The 21,983-nt window shown below is 48.9% G+C and overlaps 1 protein-coding gene across 3 annotated transcripts in view; it reads right to left on the bottom strand.

Moving 5' to 3' along the window:
- INTS3 (integrator complex subunit 3) overlaps window positions 1-19,911 on the bottom strand; it is a 91,739-nt gene extending 71,828 nt beyond the window's left edge. The window contains exons 1-3 of one of the 3 annotated variants that reach the window (XM_083591040.1): window positions 18,957-19,911; window positions 3,685-3,768; window positions 2,272-2,355 (exon numbers count right to left, since the gene is read on the bottom strand). In XM_083591040.1, coding sequence (XP_083447166.1) covers window positions 2,272-2,355; window positions 3,685-3,768; window positions 18,957-19,055 — 267 coding nt within the window. In that variant the 5' untranslated portion in view covers window positions 19,056-19,911. Of the gene's footprint in view, window positions 1-2,271; window positions 2,356-3,684; window positions 3,769-18,956 lie in introns of those variants that run through there. The other 2 variants (XM_083591041.1, XM_083591042.1) reach the window with 2 other exon arrangements.
- Between the last annotated feature and the right edge of the window lie 2,072 nt (window positions 19,912-21,983).

Here is a 21,983-nt window from a genome sequence, read left to right on the forward strand (position 1 = left end):
CAATAATTCGTTACAAAGATTTTCTCTTTTTCAATCGACATTAATGTTGATCCTTATAATTTATCAGCTTGCAGATGGAGATTCAGTTTCAATCATAGAGCAGAAGTCAGAAGTCAATTATGGATTGGAGTTTATGAGTGTGAGTTTGTAATCTCTATTTGAGTTTGTAATTCTTGTCAGAATACATACAGTGGTACCTTGGGTTAAGAACTTAATTCGTTCTGGAGGTCCGTTCTTAACCTGAAACTGTTCTTAACCTGAAGCACCACTTTAGCTAATGGGGCCTCCTGCTGCCGCTGCACCGCCAGAGCACGATTTCTGTTCTCATCCTGAAGCAAAGTTCTTAACCCGAGGTAATATTTCTGGGTTAGCAGAGTCTGTAACCTGAAGCGTCTGTAACCTGAAGTGTATGTAACCCGAGGTACCACTGTACTTTTGAATGGATTAGTTTTTGTTACTATTGACTTGTGAGTAGGAACCACTCCCACTATTGAAACTTACATTGGCCTGAGTTCTTGGTGTGCTTTTTTCTTGGTATATTTAATAACAAGATGTAAGAAGAGCATGGACTGGTGGATCAGGCCAAAGTCCACCTATGGCCAGCATCCTGCTCTCACAGTGGCCATCCGGAGGATGAGGAAGAGGAGGAGGATAAAACAACAACAACAACAACGTCTCAACAGCCTTATCTCCCAAGGTTGTGCCTAATCCTCTGTTCAAGCTGTTGGAATAGCTCAGTCGGCAGAACACGAGAGTCTTCATCTCAGGGTCGTGGATTCAAGCTCCACGTTGGACGAAAGATTCCTGCACTGCAAGGGGCTGGACTAGATCACGGTACCCCAGACTTGGGACTACAGCTCCCATCATCCCTAGCTAGCAGGACCAGTGGTCAGGGATGATGGGGAGTTGTAGTCCCAAAATAGCTGGAGACCCAAGTTTGGGAAACCCTGGGCTAAGATGATCCTTGCAGTCCCTTCCAATGCTACGGTTCTATGATTCTAAGTCCGTGGCCGTCTCTATGACCAGATGCTGCCGCAGGAGTGACGGCCACCAACTTTGACGACTCTTTTGGTTAGCCGACTAGGGCAGGGAGCTGAGTCAAAACCAATCTGACTGAGACGTTCAAAGCAGGAATTATACATCTACCTGCATAGAAATGCAAACATTTTGACTAATGGGCTTACCCGGCATAATTTTCCATATCTCGGTTGCAGCGTTCCCAAGATCTGTTGAACCACTTTGGGAAGTGCACCTCTGGGAGGGGAATAGGAGGGGTCTCCTAACCACTTTCAGCATCCTTAACAAACCACAGCTTCCAGGACTCTTTGCAGCGAAGCCGTGACTCTTCAACACAGTGTCCTAGTGTACAGTGGTACCTCGGGTTAAGAACTTAATTCGTTCTGGAGGTCCATTCTTAACCTGAGGTACCATTTTAGCTAATGGGGCCTCCTGGGGCCGCTGCACCGCCACAGCACAATTTCTGTTCTCATCCTGAAGCAAAGTTCTTAACCCGAGGTGCTTTTTCTCGGTTAGTGGAGTCTGTAACCTGAAGCATCTGTAACCTGAAGCGTCTGTAACCCGAGGTACCACTGTATTTGGTGTGGATGTGGGTGGCTGGCATCTCGCCAATGCTGCTTCCAGCCACTGTCTAAGCCATTGTTTCCGAAACCTGGGTCTCCAGTTGTTGTTTTTTGGACTACAGTTCCCATCATCCCTGACCACCTGGTCCTGCTAGCTAGGGATGATGGGAGTTGTAGTCGGGGGAAACAGCTGGAGACCCAAGTTGCAGAAAACCTAGTCCAAGCATTTTTAGAATATTGGTGTTTTTGGTTTGTTTTTTTAAAAGGAGGGGATAGGAAATTTGCGATTCTGGGGCTCAAACCAACCCCAACCGGGCCCCTTCCCAGGGTGACCAAGAAGAAAGACATATGCAGTAACCCTAACTTCAGCGGCACAGTGGCGCCATCAGGGCAGCAGAAGGAGGAGCAGGGGTTCCAAATGCAACAGTGGGGCTGGACTATCACTTTTGAAGGAAGTGAAACAAAACAAGGGAATCAGAAGCGGAAAGGTACCAATCCTGTCTCCCACCTCTCCCAGCCTTCTGGGCACAGGGTTGCATCCAACTAAAATATCTACTCATTGACTAGGCCCATTGAAACCAATGGAGCTAAGTCAGTCGTGTCTGTTGAGTTCCATGGGTCTGGTCTGAGTAGGACTGGCACTGGATACAGCCCCCTAAGGCATTTCAGAGTGAAAAACAAGGGCCCTTACCTTCTGCGCTTGAGCAGGCTCCGTGAGGATCAGCATGAAAAGGCCCAGGCATATCTCCTCGTGCTGAGGGGCTCCTTTGCACACCTGGAGGAGCAAGACCGGAAGGTTTATCTAACAGCCAGGCCAAACCTCAGAGGGAAGATGCGGGGAGAGGGAGGAAGGAATCCGTAGAGCAAGCAAGGACTCCCAAAGCAGCAACAATTTAAAATAAAATCCAGATGCTTTCAGAGTCCTTCCAAGCTGACTTCAATTAAGGATGCCTGGAAGCAAATTGTTTATTTTTATTTATTTAAATCATTTTTATTTGCTTTTCTGTTTGATCATATCATCAACGCCTACTGTGTTACAATCAGACACAGGATAATAAGAGAGGGCGGAAATAACATAAATATAAGACATATGTATTTAAATAATAATTTATTTAACTCTCATGAACCTTAACTTGTACTCCCTCCCATTCTTTCCTTGGTTTCCTATCTGCTATCTTTTCAAATGCTATCTTTTCTTACTCCACTAAGTTGTTTTCATTACCTTACACTATCCCACTTTGCAACATCTACCGCCGAGTATTTTTCGTCAGCCTGTTACGCTTATTTTCTTGTTGTAATATTTTTTTCCATATAATCTAAATATATAATGTCTGTCTTCTTTCAAATTCTTATCATCTTTATTTCTTAATCTGTTTGTCATGCTGGCAAGTTCTATATATACTCTCGTATTTTAAGGTGCCAATCATTTATTTTATTTAAAGAAGTTGTAAACTGGAAATATTGTGGCGGCGGTACAAAAAAAAAGAGGAGAAATTAAAAACAGAACGGAAAGCTAAAACAGTTAAGAACGCGTTAAATCCATCTGTTAAAGCAGCAGGAACAATATTCAACGCTGAAAATAGTCCGGCTGGATTTTCATTATTTTAAATAAAAAGCCTTAAGGAGGCTCCGTAAAGAGCTTCTCCATAAATAGCTTCCCCAATGGGAATCCCACAAGCAAGACCCAAGTGCAACAGCAGTGCTGCCCGCTTGCGATTCCCAACAGAGGCACATCACAGTGGAAGATGAGCAGAGCCATTGTGGCTGAAAGCCACGGACGGCCTTCTCCTCCACCACGAACTTCTCCAATCAGGTAAGAACACAAGAGGCCTGCAGCTGCATCAGGTCAATGGCCCATCTTAGTCCAGCATCCTGTTCTCACAGGTTCGTCTCCCCAGTTGCAAGACCTGAGCACAGCAGCAGCAGCAGCTCTGCCCACTGGCGATTCCTGGCAACTCGTAGTCAGAGGCAGGCTCCCTTCGACAGCGGAGGCAGAGCACAGCCATCGAGGTTAGCAAATGCAGCCATCAGCCCCTCTTGGATGCAAGAGGCACGGCTTTTGCAGAGACCTTCTGCAAGGCGACTCCAGCACTGAGATACTCACGTGAGCGTTCAGGGCGTCGTTGGCTTCCCTCTCGGAGACCCCGCCCGTCAGCGATGTTACGGTGCCCATGCATCTTTCGAGCCTCTGAAACGGATGGAGGGAAAAATGGGTGAAAGGTGTTGAAATGTAGAGGCCCAGGGATTGACCAATAGCTTGTCATCCCAGGTGAGTGGGGGTGGGGGGAGAACAGCAGGGGCTACCCTGTTTTCCTGATCCTCTCTAGATATAAATCCCTCTTTCTTATCCTTTCCCTTCACAAGGTTATTCCAGACTCAGCCAGATTTCTGTTCTTGAACCTTGACTTTTAAGGTATTCATTTAGGCACTCCCATTCTTTTTTTACTTCACTTTTTGGTTTTTGTCTTATTATGTCTGTCAATTTGGCTAATTCTAAGTATTCTGAAAGCTTACAAAAACACTCTCCCCTAGTGGGTAACTGATTCCCTTTCCAATACTTAGCCACCAGGATTCTTGCTGCAGACGTCGCATATAGGAAAAGTTTAGTTTTGTCTTTTGGAATATCATCATTTAAAATTCCTAAAGGGAATGCCTCTGGCCTTTTACTATATGATATTCTTAGTATTTTATTTCTTCATGAATCATGCTCCAAAATTTCCCAATTTTGGGGCATGCCCACCACATATGGTAGAAGGTTCTTTTTTGTTTCTTACAGACAGCTACTTCTGCTCACCTGGGGCAAGCAAAACTTGTCTCCAAGCAACCAGACAGGGAAGTTTCATCCAAAGTTAGTTCTTTTAGGCTGCTACAAATGATGAACACAGGGAGTTTTTTTAATGTTTATGTTTTTTCAAGTATAAGGGAAGAGTTAAAGGGAAAAGAAGAAGTCCTAGACACACCCCATGGGAACAATTGCAAGAGATATTCAATAAAAAAATACTTATTAAAACATACGTTAAATAAGAGAATCTGTCCATAGCCTTCTTTGAGTTATGGTTATCATCATCATCATCATTAATTAAATTTGCATACTGCCCTTCATCTGAAGATCACAGGGCAGTTCACAACATAAAAATACAAAAGAAGAACACAAAATACATTATAAAACAAAAGCAAACCACAAATTCCCCTCCCACAAACGCATTGAACGGTTCTAGAGAAACACCTCTGCCTGGTGCCTAAAGATATGGATGGGGAGAGCATTCCACAAATGGAGATCCCACACAGAGAAAGCCCGTTCTCGTTTTACTGCGATCTGGTCCTCTCGTGGAGGAGCTAGGCAAAGACCTCAGGTGATGATCACAGGGTCAGGGTTGTTGCACATGGGGAGACATGGTCCTTGAGCTACTGTGGTGGTCCTGAGCCGTTTAAGGCTTCGTATGTCAGAACCAGCACTTGATTTGGGTCTGGAAACTAACTCTCATCCAGTGCGGTTGGACCAGGACTGGCATTTGCCACAGTGAGCAACCTGGCTGATGAATTCTGCACTGGTTGACGTTTCCAAACTGTCTTCAGATGCAGTAATCTACCCTAGAGTTTACCAGAGCAAAGAAAACAGAAGTTAAACGATCCCTCTCCAGATAAGCTGGGCCACCAACTGAAGCTCATGGAGGGCACTCAATGCCACTGAGGCCACCTGAGTCTCAAGCAACAGCAAAGGATCCAGGCTACATACCCCCACTTTCAAAGGGAGTGTAACTCCATCAAGAGCAGGCAAGCTCCCACCCATGCGGTCTAGGGAACCACCCACTAACTGTGCCTCAGTTTTATCTGGATTGAGCTTCAGTTTGTTGGCTCTCATCCTGCCCATTACCGAGGCAAGACAATGGTCCAGCACTTCCACTGCCTCACCTGCAGATATAAAGGAGAAGTAGAGATGTGTGTCATCAGCATATTGCTGATGACAACCTACTCCAAAGCTCAGCAGTTCCATGTGGATGTTAAACAGCACAGGAGATAAAACTGAACCCCACATTGAAAGCTCCACAGGGCTGAAGAACGCTCCCCAAGCATCACCCTCTGGAAACGACCATCCAATAGGGCTTGAATCACCGTAAAGTGGTGCTACACAGCCCTATATTTCAGCCTCCCCAGAAATATATCATGGTCAATGAATGGTATTGGCAGCTGCTGAGAGGTCAAGGAGAATTAACCTACAATCCCACTGTCTCTCTCCCGACAGAGGTCATCATACAGAGAAACCAAAGCAGCTTCTGTGACAAAACCAGGCCTAAACCCCAACTGAAATGGATCTAGGAAATCAGTTTCATCCTACAGTGCCTGGATCACCTGCTCAAGAACCTTGCCCAAGAAGGGGAGACTGGCAACTGGTCAGTAATTACTTAGATTTTCTGAATCCAGGGAGGGCTTCTTAAGCACTGATCTTCTCGTTGCCTCCTCCAAACTGGGAGGGGACCACCACCTCAGGCAAGGAGGAATTAATCATGTCCCTGGCCTTGCCAGCTATCCCTTCCCTGCCGGTTTTTATCAGCCAAAAGGGGTGAGAGTTCAGAGCGCAAGCGGTCGCCCTGACCAACTGAAGCACCTTGTCCACATCTTGAGCCTTACCAATCAAAACTCACTCAACAAGACCAGACAGTGCTTGAGACACCCTTGAGATTCATCTGCTGAAACAGCAGAGTCAAGGTCCCAGTGGATGCAAGCAATTTTAACCTCAAAGTGCTTTGCAAACAAGTCAAAGCCTTCGGGCCTGACTGTTAAAGGCCCCGCACCACCCGGAAAAGCTCTGCCAGACGGAACAATGAGGATACAACGGAGGCAGCAATAATAATAATAATAATAATAATAATAATAATAATAATAATAATAATAATTTATTTATACCCCGCCCATCTGGCTGGGTTTCCCCAGCCACTCTGGGCGGCTTCCAAAAGAACACTAAAATACAATAACCTATTAAACATTAAAAGCTTCCCTAAACAGGGCTGCCTTCAGATGTCTTCTAAAAGTTTGGTAGTTCTTTTTCTCTTTGACATCTGGTGGGAGGGCTTTCCATAGGGCAGGTGCCACTACCGAGAAGGCCCTCTGCCTGGTTCCCTGTAACTTGGCTTCTCATAGCGAGGGAACCGCCAGAAGGCCCTCAGTGCTGGACCTCAGTGTCCAGGCAGAACGATGCAGGTGGAGATGCTCCTTCAGGTATACTGGATGGAGCAAAGTACACCTTATATGCTGCCTTGACTGACACTAGGTAGGCTCGATGGTGAGCCCTCGCCAGTGTTTGATTACATTCAACCAGAGTTTTTCTCCAATTGCGTCCAAGCCGCCTCCCGGCTTGTTTCCTCACTCTGAGCTCTGAAGTATACCAGGGAGCCAAGTGGGCTCCACAGAGAAGGAGAGGGTGCTCAGGAGGCATTGTGTCAACAGCATGAACCATCCAGATGTTCCACAAGTCAGCCAGGGCTTTTAAAGCAGCATTGGTCACATCAGCCAATAAATCACCCAGGGCCGTCTGGAAACCCAACGGCTACATCAGCCTCCGAGGGCGGACCATCCCCAGAGGTTCCCCACCTCTCAAAGGGAGAAAGGTGTTCAGAGCCAGAATCTCAACAGGAAGTGATCTGACCATGACAAGGGACTGATGCAAATATCCCCCCATTTTCAGATTACCCTCTTCCTGCCCAGCCAAGAAAACAAGTGTGACCTGCCACATGCGTTGGGCTGATGACGTGTTGGGATAGCCCCATGGTTGTCACGGCTGCCGTGAAGTCCTGAGCCACCCAGGAGCTAACTGCTTTGGCATGGATCTTGGAAGCCCCCCAACACCAGCAGTCTGGGAGTCCTCAAGACCAGCTGTCAGCTCAGGCAGGCAGTAAACCAGCAGAATTGCCCTGGCTACCCAACACCAGGAACAAACACTCTGGACTCAGCTGGGCAGAGAGCGCGCAGAATCTCTACAGGGCTGCATCAACTACAGTCTGTTAGTTTGCCCGTTAAAGCGAATTCCCATAAAATGCTGCCCAGAAATGGACACAGTATTCGAGGTGGGAACTGACCAAGGCAGAAGAGACTAGTACTATTATTTTCCTTGCTCTGGAGACTCTACTTCTTCTGTTGATGCAGCCTAGAAATGCATTTGCTTGTTTTTGTTCCCTGGGATGAAAAGGAAGCGACTCTAGTTTCCCAGCCCTTGTGATCTCAGCCATTGAGAATCAAGCCAGTTTCTCTATTGGGGGGGGGAGTGGGTTTGACAGGGAAAACACCACGTGCATGCCAAGAGCTAGAGACATATGTCATTTGCCACCCGCGGGTCTGTGTTGGGAATGGGGCGGGGGGTTAGCAAATCCAAGGTTTTTCCCCATAGATCTTTTTCCTGCTGCTGGAAGGGCCTCATCAAAGCGCCCTTTGATGTCCCTAAGTTGTGACAGCTGAAATGAGAGAGGACACCCAAAGTCCCTGCCGTCTCCTCCTCGGGAGACCCCAGGGGCCGCCGTAATTTCAATGTGGCCCCTCCTCCGAGTCACACTTCCTAACATCCAGAGGCGGCTTTCATCCTTTTGAAGGGGGCGCAGAAAATTCTCACCAGGGACAGGAGCGCTGCCTGCTTTGTTGAAAAGGAGCAGCGAGCAAGTCTTCGCCTCCCACCCCAGCTGGCCAGCCTGCACACACACACAGGCCCATTAATATTGCAGAGTGTGTGCCCTGCATGTCGTGGTCAGAGCATGCAAGGAAAGGGGTCAGGGGCAGACCACGGGGTGACACCCCCCTCTGCGTGAGTGATGGTGTTTGCAAGCTTTTAAGTCGCTTCTATGTCCTATCTTGCCGCCAACAACGGTGCGCGACGAGGGAATGTTATTTGCAAAAAAGACCAGGAGGAACTAAGAAACACGAAACCTGATGCCACGCCTCTGGAAGGAGAACCTAGTCAGCCTGCTGTGGATTTGTCTAACCTTCCCTTAAAGGCTCACAAGTTAGCAGTGGCAGTGAATCCCACAGTTTAGTTATGGACTGTGTGTAGAAGGACTTTCTGTAATCTGGCGACACTCAGCTGCTAGTGCTATGAGAGAGACGAACTTTTCCCTATCAACTTTCTCCATGCGGTGTATAATTTTATAAGCTTCTATCATGTGACATACGCATTGTTTCGAATGTAGAATTGCAAGGAGAACCCTGCAGCTGGGAGTCAGCCAAAGGCCCATCTAGTCCAGCATCCTGTTATCACAGTGGCCAACCAGGTGCTGCGATGGAAAGCAATACCGAAGTTATCCTCACCTGTGATTGGTACTGAAAGGTATACTGCCTCTGACAGGGGAGGAAAAGCACAGCCACTGTGGCAGAAAACTCTGATCTAGTCTGGCATCCTGTTCCCACAGTGGCGAGCCGGACACTTCTGCAGAGAGTTCCCTGGGAAGTGGGATTGATTTTTAAGCCATTGTGAATTGTAGGTCGGGGGGGGGGGGGAATAAGGGTCTTCTAACAACTGTCAGCGCACTTAACTACAACTCCCAGAATTCCTTAAGGGAAGGCACAACTGTTGAAAGTGGTATCATCCCAGCACTTTAAATGGATGGTCTGAATGCAGCCTAGGTTCCACTCAGTCAACCCATTGAAATGAATGGACATGACTAACTTAGGTCTATTAATTTCAATGAAGTCATGGGTCCATTCATTTCAATGAACCTATCCACACTGAGCAGAACAATGGTCACATTTTAAGCGCCATGATACCATTTTAAACAGCCATGGTTTCGCCCAAAGAATTATGGAAGGTGCGGTTTGTTAAGGGTGCTGAAAGGAGACCCCTGTTCCTCTCCCAGAGCTACAGTTCCCATAGTTCCCCGTGAAGAAGGATTGACTGTTAAACCACTCTGAGAACTGTAGTTCTGGAGGGGGAATAAGGGTCTCGTAACAACTCTTGGCGGCCTTGACAAACTACAGCTCCCAGAATTCCTTGGGGGAACCTGTGACGGTTTATAAAGTGGTGCTTTATCTGCATGGAGGGACGCGGGTGGTGCTGTGGGTTAAACTACAGAGCCTAGGACTTGCCGATCAGAAGGTCGGCGGTTTGAATCCCCGAGACGAGGTGAGCTCCCGTTGCTCGGTCCCTGCTCCTGCCAACCTAGCAGTTCGAAAGCACAAACTACAAGTAGATAAATAGGTACCACTCCAGCAGGAAGGTTTGCCAGAAGCGGCTTAGTCATGCTGGCCACATGACGGAAGCTGTACGCCGGCTCCCTCGGCCAATAAAGCAAGATGAGCGCCACAACCCCAGAGTCAGCCACGACTGGACCTAATGGTCAGGGGTCCCTTTACCTTTACCTATCTGCATGGGGTGAATGTGGCCTATGACTCCTCCTGATGCTGGCCACTGGGGGCTGCAGCCCCACAGCTCCTGGAGGGCTGGAGCTTCCCTGATCCTTACGCTTTCTCCAGTCAGCACACACTCATGGCAAGCCTTTGATGGTCTCCATGCCTCCATCCCCCAGCTGTGCAAAGGGGAATGCTTCCTTGGTGACGTTTCAAGGTTCCATCCCTCTGAAGTTCCAAGAGCCTTGACGTTTCCGTCTATCTCCACAAGCCAGCCCAAGGCCAAGCTGACATCCGCTTTGGAAAGCTGCGCTGAGATTCTGGAGGTGGCATTTATGCCCCTTGAGTCAGGGCCAGGAGAATCCCAGGGGGAGAGAAAGAGAGCGAGAGAGATAAAATACCCCACCTCCCTTTGAAGACCACGTTTTGATCACTCCACACCACACGGCAGATTTTCAAGGAGCCTTTGGGCCACGGCTGTTTCAGAGGCATCTGTTTTTCATTCGCGCCAAGTTATTAACGCACCGGGTCCAGGAAGGTCAAGAAGAGACCAGAGCTTCCTTGAATCTTGTCACCCAAAGGAAGCGATAGGCAGGAGTGGAGAACTGGGGGAAAGCTGCAGCTGGGTGGGTAGAGCAAATGGTTTGCACGCAGAGCCTCCCAGGACCAGCCGACAGCAGTTCCAAACCCGGCTGGGAGAAAAACTGGAGAGCCACTGCCAGCCAGTGCAGGAAGTACTGAGCTAGATGGACCAACAGTCTGATTCAACATAAGGCAGCTTTCCATGTGCTAGACCTGGCCATAGTTTGAGGGTGAGAGAATGTGAGCTGATGTGGAAAGATAAGCCTCTGGGCCTCCTCCTCCAACCCATTCCCTTATCACAGGTCTCTAGCCTGGGGTGGCAGCCAGGACAGCTGGATTCTGCACACAAGAACCACCTTCCTGGATCTGACCAGAGGCCCATCTAGTCCAGCATTCAGTTTCCACCAACCATACGTCTCTGGGAAGCCCACCAGAAGGACATCATAATCATCATCAAATTTCTTATACTCCTCACATCTGACTGGGTTGCCCCAGCCACTCTGGGTGACTTCCAACAAAAATACGTGCAGGGAAAAGGGGAAAGTAACAACAACAACATCAAACATTGAAAGCTTCCCAAAACAGGGCTGCCTTCAGATTATGTAGAAAAAATTATATAACTCTTTGACATCTGCTGGGAGGACATTCCACAGGGTGGGTGCCACTACCGAGAAGGCCCTCTGCCTCGTTCCCTGTAACTTTGCTTCTCGCAGTGAGGGAACCGCCAGAAGGCCCTCGGAGCTGGACCTCAGTGTCCGGGTAGAACGATGGGGGTGGAGACGCTCCTTCAGGTATACAGGGCCTCTTGGGGCTTTAAAGGGGAGCACCAACACTTTGAATTTGGCATCCTGGATTAGTTGTAGTTTCCCAGTCACCTTCAAAGGTAGCCCCACGTAGAGCGCATTGCAGTAGTCCAAGCGGGAGATAACGAGAGCATGCACCACTCTGGCAAGCCAGTCCACAGGCAGGTGGGGTCTCAACCTGCGTACCAGATGGAGCAGATAGACAGGTGCCCTGGACACAGAATTGACCTGCACCTCCATGGACAGCTGTGAGTCTAAAATGACTCCCAGGCTGAGCACCTGGTCCTTCAGGGGCACAGTTACCCCATTCAGGACCAGGGAGTCCCCCCCACCCGCCCCGCCCCCTGTTCCCCCAAAAAAGTACTTCTGTCTTGTCAGGATTCAATCTCAATCTGTTAGCTGCCATCCATCCTCCAACCACCTCCAGGCACTCACACAGGACCTTCACCGCTTTCACTGGTTCTGATTTATATGAGAAACAAAGCTGGGTACCATCCAAATCTTGATGGATACCCAGTCCAAACCCCCTGGTGACTGCTCCCAGTGGTTTCATATAGATCAGGCTTCCTCAACCTCAGCCCTCCAGATGTTTTGGGACTACAATTCCCATCATCCCTGACCACTGGTCCTGCTAGCTAGGGATCATGGGAGTTGTAGGCCAAAAACATCTGGAGGGCCGAGGTTGAGGAAACCCGATATAGATGTTTAAATGCATGGGGGAGAGGACGGAGCCCTGAGGCAACCCACAAGGGGTCTGAATACTCATCCCCTGACACCACTTTTTGGACACAGCCCAGGAGGAAGGAGCAGAACCACCGTATAACAGTGCCCCAATATGCTGTGGGCTGGACAGGGCAGATGTCCAAGGCCGTTCGATTCAGCACACTGAAGTCAGACACAGAAGTGGGTGGGAATACAGAACCACGACCCTCAGGCCTCCCCTGAGCTAATCTCCGAGTCCCAGACTCAAAACATTTGTTCTGGCAAGCTGGCCTCCACTTAACGTCACCGCTTGTGACATTCAGTTGGCACAGTGGTTAGTAACACACACGCCCCTTACTTGGCGACACCACCAGCCTGATCCCACCCACCCTAAACCATATTCCCACCCCCCAAATCAAGATATCACAGGTACAACCAATCACTCCTGAGGCCTGGTATTCTACATGGAAGAAAGTCACGGTGGTGACATGGCCCTTTCTGGCCTAACCTACTTCGCAAGGTCGCTGTACACACAAGCCAGCCTTGCAGTTAAGTCCGGGACATTTATGAGCAAACGGACCCCTAGCCCTCGCGGAAAAGCAACAGCAGAGGTTCTGGCAAATTAAGTGGCTTGAATTGCATCATTTTCCATGTTTGCCAATCTTGTTACTATTTTAGGAACGAAATGTGTTGTACTGTACCCTGGGTTTGTTTTTGTTTTTTTAAAAAGTAACAAAAAATAATTCAGGACCATGAGATAAACAATCCTCCTTCTCCAAAAGGTTGTACAATACTTTTTTTAGAAAAACCCTTTCTTATACAGCAATACTGCAGTGAGCGCCCTGCAGGATCAGGCCAAAGGCCCATCTAGTCCAGCATCCTGTTCTGACAGTGGCTAAGCAGAGAGACCTAAGCACAAGCCTCTAGCTGTGGAGGCAAAGCATAGCAATCCTGGCTAGTAGCCACTGACAGTCTTATCCCCCACGAATTTATCTAATCCTCTTTTAAAGTGGCTGGGGAAACCCAGCCAGATGGGCAGGGTATAAATAATAAATTATTATTATTATTATTATTATTATTATTATTATTATTATTATCATCATCATGTTTCCTATTTCCCTAAATATATTGTAGGGAAGGGCCGCAGCTCAGCATCAGAACATCTGCTTTGAATGCAGAAGGTTCCAGCTTCAATCCCCAGCATCTTCTGGGAGGGCCGACAGACAGACCCTGTTATAAAACCCCTGGAGAGCAGCTGCCAGTCTGCATAGGCCGTTCTGAGCTAAATGGACCAGTGGTCTGACTCTGTAATAAGGCAGCTTCCCACGTTCCTCCTCCAATAACTTGTGCCCAGTGTTAGAAACTCAGATATATAAGCTAAGTACCGAATGGCACCTTCAACCTAGGAATGCCTAGGCACCATTTTTCTTCCCGAGAAGTTTATTCTAATTCTTATTATTAACTTCATTTATATACAGTGGTACCTTGGGTTACATACGCTTCAGGTTACATACACTTCAGGTTACAGCTAACCCAGAAATATTACCTCAGGTTAAGAACTTTGCTTCAGGATGAGAACAGAAATTGTGTTCCGGCGGCGCGGTGGCAACTGGAGGCCCCATTAGCTAAAGTGGTGCTTCAGGTTAAGAACAGTTTCAGGTTAAGTACAGACCTCCGGAACGAATTAAGTACTTAACCTGAGGTACCACTGTAGCACTTTCTATTTTAAAGGGGGGGGGGAATCTCATAGCGGTTTCACAACACATTGAAACACCAAATAAAACAAATTCAAACAAATTCATAAAACAAATTCAAGCTTCAAGGAAAGTATTTCAGATCCTTCCCTATGTGGCATATTGCTTTCCCCATATTTATTTACCTCCCGTATTTTTCTGTGTATAAGACTAGATTTCCTCCAAAAAAAATTAGGTATAAAATTGGTCTTATACTTGGGTAGTGCTGAGAGCTATTTTCTTAATTTGGTGTGTCCCCCAAATAGGGGACGTCTTATACATGGGGGCGTCTTATACACGGAAAAATACGGTACTTCATTCATACAGCTGCCCCATAGCATAAGGACTCTAGGTGTGTGGTGTAATGGTTAGAGTGCCAGACTAGGACCTGGGAGGCCAGGGTTCAAATCCCCGCTCAGCCATGAAGCTCACTGGGTGACCTTGAAGTCAGTCCCAGCCTCCTGTTTACCTACCTCGCAGGGTTGTTGTAGGGATTAACTGAGGCGGGGGGTGAACCATGGGTGGGAGATCAATGCAACAGGCAAGCTCTTCTCCTCACCAGCTTAAGAAAGCTGGAGGGGCCAGCCAGATGGAGATGTCAGTCACCCAGAGATCTCCATGTGGTTGGAAATGGACCTGCGCCAGTCACAAATTGCACCTGGCTGATTTCTAAAATTTCTTGCGACACCGCCAAGATCAACTGCAGTCAAGACACCTCCTGGTTTTCCTGCCTACCGGTGCAAAAGGGGGGCTGTCCATCACCCGGCAAAACGGAACACAGCCAATGGCTGCTGTTCTGCATTTGGCTTGGCAGGTCACATCACTGCTGGCCTAGCACGGGGGTCTCTGGGCCTGCCTCTCCCTCTCTGCACTCCTGCTGCCTGGCTCAGCGAGGAATATTCAATGGCACATTGAGAGGAGGGCCCCTGCATCGGTACACTAGAGAAGCATAACAGATCTGGCTCGTGACGGCGTTCTCAGGAAGAATAAAACTGGCCACACAAGTACCGCTACCAAAGACAGCACAAACCCAAGACTCTGCCACCCTGTGACTTTTTGCATGCTTTTCCTCACCGCTGAACTTTCAGGTGATAATTGATTCGTACATAAGAGGTGCTGAGGGTGTCCAGCAGCGGCCAAGACACCTCTGATTGCATTTCCTAGCAGAGATGCCTTTACTGGGAAGGAAGTCTGAGAAATGCTTTACCAGGAAATGTTCCCAAGGAGGTAAATTGTTAACCGAGACACATGCTGCACCCCTTACGGACACTGCACCTGGGGGAGGGGGGTAAGGTGGCCCAACGCTGGATCTGGGCCCAGGAAACATGGCAACGAGGAAAGGATTCTGAGCATGTGCAGGTGGCTGAATTGGTCTCAGGGGCACTAATTCTGTACACTTGACAGATGCACAGACAAGTTGCATAGAAGTCATGTACTGCCTATGATCACACACAGGGCTAAACCATAGTTAAAGGCAGTAAACTCCCGATGATATTCTTGTGGAAAAGCTGGTAAAATGTGGACTGGGCAAGATGGATTTGTAGCTGGTTGACTGACAGAACCCAAACAGAACCCTGGGTGCCACAGGGTTGTGTTCTGGGCTCGTTGTTGTTTGACGGTTTTATAAATGACTTGGATGAAATGTGTGCATTTGTGTGTGTGTGTGTGCGTGTGTACATGTGCATACACACGTACATACACATATACCTTTAGGATTCAATATGACCTTGCAGAACTGGGCCAAAACTAACACAATGAATTTCAAGAGGGACAAATGTCAGGTTCTGCACTTAGGCAGGAAGAACCAGCTGCACAAATCTAAGATGGCGGACACCTGGCTTGCCAGTAGTACACGTGAAAAGGATCTAGGGGTTTTAGTAGACCACAAGCTGGACATGAGTCAACAGTGTGATGCAGCAGCAAAAAAAAGGCTAATGCTATTCTAGGCTACATCAACAGAAGTATAGCATCCCAATCAAAGGTAGTCATATTACTGCTCTGTTCTGCCTTGGTCAGGCCACACCTGAAGTCCTGCGCCCAGTTCTGAGCACCACATTTAAGAAGGATATTGACAAGCTGAAATGTGTGTGGACCAAGGAGGGCAACTAAGATGATCAAGGGTGTGGAAATTAAGCCTTATTAGAAACAGGGAGTTGGGTATGCTTAGCCTGGAAGAGGCTGAGAGGAGCTTTGATAGCCATCTTCAGATCTGTAAAGGGCTGCCACATGGGAGATGGGGCAAACATGTTTTCTCCTGCTCCAGAGGGTAGGATCAGAACCAATGGATTTAAGTTACGAGAAAGGAGATTCCAGCTGTACATCAGGAAGCACTTTCTGATGGTAAGAGCTGTTCGAAAGTGGAACGGACACATTAGAAGGTGAGGGACTCTCCTTCCTTGGAGGTTTTTAAGCAGAGGTTGGGTGGCCATGTATCGTGGATGCTTTAGCTGTCCTGCATTACAGAGGGTTGGACTAGATGACCCTAGGGGTCCCAACTCTACAATTCTATGCCTATAAACAAACCATGGCTAAAGTGCTGGGCTAGCAAATTACACAAAACCAAGATTCATTAACTAAGGTTTACTGAAACCATGGTTAAATGGTATGAGCAAACCAGGCCACTATCCCTGACATTGGTGAGGGCAGGGATGAACAGGAGAAGAACCCAGCTGGATCAGACCAAAGGCCCAGTGAGGTCGGCATCCTGTTCTTACAGTGGCCAACCAGATGTCTGTGGGAAGCCTGAAAACAGGACCCGAAAACAGGACCTGCAAGCAACAGAGGCACATTGTCTCTGACAGTGGAGGGAGAACAGTCACCGTGGCCAGAAGCCACAGAAAGCCTTATCCTCAATGCATTTGTTTAACGCCCTTCTAAAGCCATCCAAATTGATGGCCATCGCTACATCTTTTGGGAGGAAATTCCACAGTCTGAACATGCATTGTGTATAGTTGTAATTTATTCTGTCGGTCCTGAATCTTCTAGCACTCAGTTTCATCGGATGACCCTGGTGCTACTGTTGTGAGGGAGAATCTCCCTCCACATGAGGCAGAATCTTATACACCTCTATCAAGGCCTCTGCTACTTGCCTCCCCCCCCCCAACATAAAAAACAAGATTTAATCTTTTGTAGAGGAGTTCCTGCAACCACTTGATCATTCTGAACACAGAAAATAACCATCGTGGCTAGTAACCACAGGCAGCCTTAAAGGTAAAGGGACCCCTGACCACTAGGTCCAGTCGTGGCCGACTCCGGGGTTGCAGCGCTCATCTCGTTTTACTGGCCGTGGAAGCCGGCGTACAGCTTCCGGGTCATGTGGCCAGCATGACTAAGCCGCTTCTGGAGAACCAAGGCAGTGCATGGAAACGCCGTTTACCTTCCCACCGGAGCGGTACCTATTTATCTACTTGCACTTCGTGCTTTTGAACTGCTAGGTTGGCAGGAGCAGGGACCAAGAAATGGGAGCTCACCCCGTTGCTGGGATTCAAACCACTGACCTTCTGATCGTCAAGCCCTAGGCTCTGTGGTTTAACCCACAGCGCCACCCGCGTCCCATACAGGCAGCCTTAGCCTCCATGAATTTGTCCAATCCTGTCTTAAAACCATCCAAGCTGGTGGCCATCACTACCTCTTGTGTGAGTGAGTTCCATAGCCGAACTACGGCACTGTGTGAAGATGTCCTTCCTTTCATCTGTCCTCAATCTTCCCACATTCAGCTCCACTGAGTGTTCACAAGTTCTAGAGTTGTTAAGGGAGAAGGCCAGAACTTTTTCTCTATGCATTTTCTCCAAACCATGCAAACTGTTATAAACTTCTAGCACCTCTTACTCACCTTTTGTCTAAACTAAAAAAAGCCCCAAACACCGCAACATTGATCATTTTGGCCGCCCTTCTCTGAACCCTTTGCAACTCCATAATATCCTTTCTGACTTGTCCCAAACTGCACACAATATTCCAAGAGCAGTCACACCATAGACTTGGAACGACGGCATCTGTGTAGCGGCAACTTTCTTCTCAACCTCTTTCCTAACAATCCCTAACATGGAATTTGCCTTTCCCACAGCTGACGCACACTGGGTCGACATCTCCACTGAGCTACCGTCAAGGACCCAGCTCTGCGATTCTTCAATTCTATGACCCATTCCTGGCACCGGGAGCAAACCTCAGGCAGTGCAGAGGCTACGAAGCCCAGTGGAAAAAGTATTGCAGCCACGCAAAGGCGTGGGCCACATCAACTTTCCAAACAAGTCCCTGCAAGTTACCAAGCCAGAAAAAAAGCCACCAGGCCATCTTTGTAAGCCGCTCTGGGCACAGCAACCTCAGCTCACCAGCTAAGAGTGGAAGCTGGGCTATCAGGGCAAATGGGGCACTGACCGCAGCCATTCCCCACCTGCCTGTGGTCTGACATATATCACCAGTAAGGGGGCAGCTCTGGTCATCATTGTCTCGACTCCTGGTCTCTCTCACTTCTGCCCCACCAGTCCCATAGGAAATCTGCCACCGCTGCTAGGCAGCCCTCAGAGAAGCTGCTGCAGCCTCACTCTTCCGAACTCTGAAATGGGAACTATATTCCCCCTATTGCACTGAGGAACCGGCAGACTCAGAAAGCAACCTGCAGACCTCTCAGCACTTTGTCAATGTTAATTATAGCCACAGTCCCCAAACCCAGGAAATAACCCACAAGAGCTCCATAACTTATGGTTACCGAAGAGCACATTCTGCATTCCGCCAGCCAGATGCCGTCAGGCCACATGGGAAGAGCTTGCTGGGTCAGGCCAATGGCCCATACTGGACTAGGTGGGTCACTGGCCTGACCCAGGAGGCTCTTCTTATAGATACAACATCCTGTTATCAGAGCGGCCACCCAGACGCTGCTGGGAAACCCACGATAGGGACACAAATACAAGAGTGCTCACACCTGCCATGATGTCCAGCATGGGATATTCAGAAACGTAACTGCCTCCGACTATGGAGACTGTTGCACAGCCATCGTGGCTAGTAGCCATGAACTGGTCGAGGCTTAAAAAAAGCACAATTAGGAAGACAAATGCAACTTTCTATGTCACTTGCCTGGTGCTGGGCCTAGGAAGACAAACACCTCTTGTTACTCCAGAGGCATAGCAGGCCCACTTTTTATTTTAAAAATTATTATTTGTATGCCTTCTAAGGAGAAGCACTGTCCCACACAGTCACCCACACCCTCCCTTCACCTTCACCCCCCGGGCACCTACCTCCTCTAACTCATCCTTGGCATCCAAGCTGGTGTAGATCAGCAATTTCCCTCCACCTCCACCTCCTGTGGTTGCTGCACCCCCTTTCCCCTTCTCCATAGCAGGTGGGGGTGGGGTGGGGAAGACACCCCCTTGCTCCCTCTCTCTCTCTCTCTCCCTTACCAAAGTGGGGCGGGGGGTGAGATCAATGGGGAAGCCCCACACTCACCCCCCCTGGACTTTCCTCAGTGCCCTATTTGGAGGCAGGGGGAGAGAAACAGATGTGGGGAGGGGGCTAAGGGGCAGGGGGATTAGCTATGGGGCAGGTGGAACTGACTCTCTATTTAAAGTCACCACCACAACACACAACCTGTGATAGGTGCCCCACTATTTAAGGGGAGCACTTTGTGGGGGGTGAGGAGCGGGGGGGACTTTTAAGTCTCCCCCCCCAAAAAAAACCTATTGTGGGGAGTGGGGGATCCCTGCAGCTCCAAATTTGGAGGGGATACTTTTGCTTGACCAATGAAACTCTAAAGGGAAAAAAGTGGTCAGACTTGAGTGGGGGTTAAGTGGGGAGGTGAGTTGGGGGGGGGCCCTCTCCTAGCTCTGAGGGGCGGGGCATAAGGAGTGGGAGGGGGTCTTCTGGGGGCGGGGCTTGAGTCCCAGGGGGCGGGGCTTGGGGCAGCTAAGGGTGGAGGCGAGGGGTGACACTCTTTTTATAGGCGTGTCTCTCTTTCAGGGACAAATTTTAAAAAATAAAAAGGTGAGGGGGGGATATATATAGAGATAGGGGTGGGGGGGAGTCTCTGCTCCGGTGGGGGGTAGGGAGGGGGGAGCGTGCGCGCCTCCTCGCCCCCCACCACCCAGCCGCACAAGACCGGAAGTCGGTGCTTTGGGTTGAGCGAGTGTGTGAAGGGAACGGGCGGAGGAAGAAGCGCAGCCCTCCAGCACAACCGGAAGAGCCCGCCTCTCCTCCTGCCTCGTCTTCGCCCTCAACCTATCAGGGGCCAGGAAGGCCGGTGAGTGGCAGGAGCCGTCCCAGCGAGCCAATGATTGGGAGTTCGGGCGGGGAGGAGGAGGAGGAGGGGAGGCTTGGAGTCCGGCCCCAACCTCTCAGCGGAGGAAAGACTTAGTAAAAAAGGGTAGAGTGACACGGCTGCTTGTCGCTTCCGGGTTGGCTTCTTGCGAGGCCTCCTGGTTCAAAGGCTCTTGTTCGGGGGAGGGGAGGAGCAGAAGTAAGCGCTCTGTTCATTGGGTGGGAGAACGGCAGGGCAATGGTAGCCTGGCTGCTATTGGGCAGCAGCAACCGAGTTTACTTCTGGCCCCGCCTTTCCACAAGACAAGGAATTGGTTTTTCTTTTTTAGGATGTCCTGCCTTTTACTCGGAGTAGGCCCACTGAAGAAAATGGATTTATGGAGGCCCACACCTTTCGCTTCAAACACCCCTTCCAAAAAAGAACTGTAGTTTACCACCCACAGAGCTACAATTCCCAGCACCCTTAAAAAAATATAGTTCCCAGGATTACCTGGAGGAAATAATGCCATTTTAAAAGGATGGGGGGTTGCCATTAAAGCACCACAATGATGTTTTAAACAAGCATGGCTTCCTCTGAAAGAGTCCCAGGCACCACGGTTTCGTTGAGGGTGCTGGGAATTGTAGCTTTGTTGTGGGCAAACTACAGTTCCCTGGACTCTTGGGGAAGCTGCGCTTTAAATGTACATAGCGGAGCAAACCCATGGAAACCAATAGACCAAAGTTAGTCACGTCCATTGACTTCAGCTCTTGAGGTCTGATAGCTGATGTTAGCTATCGCCTTATTCTGTTCTCGTGCTACAAGACAGCGATGACCATTCACGTGCCAAAGAAAGAAAGGGAAGGCACAGACATTTAAATAAATAAATAAGTGGGGGTTTATTTACGTGCTACTCAAACATAATTTGAGCTGCTTTTCGCTTTGAAACTTTAGGATAATTGCCCTGAAGACTGCCAAGGCCAGTAGTTATAATTATTGCCACGTAATAGGTCCCTTCGTGGTTGCCAAGGGACGCGGGTGGCGCTGTGGGTTAAACCACAGAGCCTAGGACATGCCGATCAGAAGGTCGGCGGTTCGAATCCCCGCGACGGGGTGAGCTCCCGTTGCTCAGTCCCTGCTCTTGCCAACCTAGCAGTTCGAAAGCACACCAGTGCAAGTAGATAAATAGGTACCACTCTGGCGGGAAGGTAAACGGCGTTTCCGTGCGCTGCTCTGGTTCGCCAGAAGCGGCTTAGTCATGCTGGCCACATGACCCGCAAGCTGTACGCCGGCTCCCTTGGCCAGTAAAGCGAGATGAGCGCCGCAACCCCAGAGTTGGTCACGACTGGACCTAATGGTCAGGGGTCCCTTTACCTTTAATAGGTTCAAAGTGGAAGGCGCCAAAGAGAGAGAGAGAGACGACAGCCTGGCAGGGTAGTCCCCCCATGGTTAATATCGCAGTTACAGTTGAGGCTGAGACAATAACCCTGGCATGTACTCCAGTCATGCTTCCTCATTCATATACGATACAAGGGAGAGACTTACAACAACTTTGCTGTGTATTCCCCAAAGTTGCAGCACAATCCTTTCCATGCCTACTCCGGAGTTCAGCCCCACTGAGTTCAATGAGGCCTACCTTGCAGGACTGTCATTATATAGAATCATAGAATCTTAGAGCTGGAAGGGACCCAAGGGTCATCTAGCCCAACCCCCTGCAATGCGGGAATCTCAGCTAAAGTATCCGTGACGGATGGCCAGCTAACCTCTGCTTAAAAGGTCCACGACCGCTGAAGGGAGATGATGTTTAAAAGTCTAGCTTGGGCAGCATTTTAAAATAGGGCAATGGGCATTATTATGCACGCAATATATACACCCAATATCTGCCCAATTTAGTGTAGATTGGACGGTTTGGAAATTCTGCCCCATGCAAAAAATAAATCCGCTTTTCTGACTGCAGTAGAATTTAGCCAGAAGAAAATCCACAGCGAACCCGGAAGCTAGAACGCGAGGACTTGTGCATTCGAGTCTTCATTTT

Source organism: Podarcis filfolensis, assembly GCF_964270895.1.
Source record: "Podarcis filfolensis genome assembly, chromosome: 16".
Lineage (NCBI taxonomy): Eukaryota > Metazoa > Chordata > Lepidosauria > Squamata > Lacertidae > Podarcis > Podarcis filfolensis.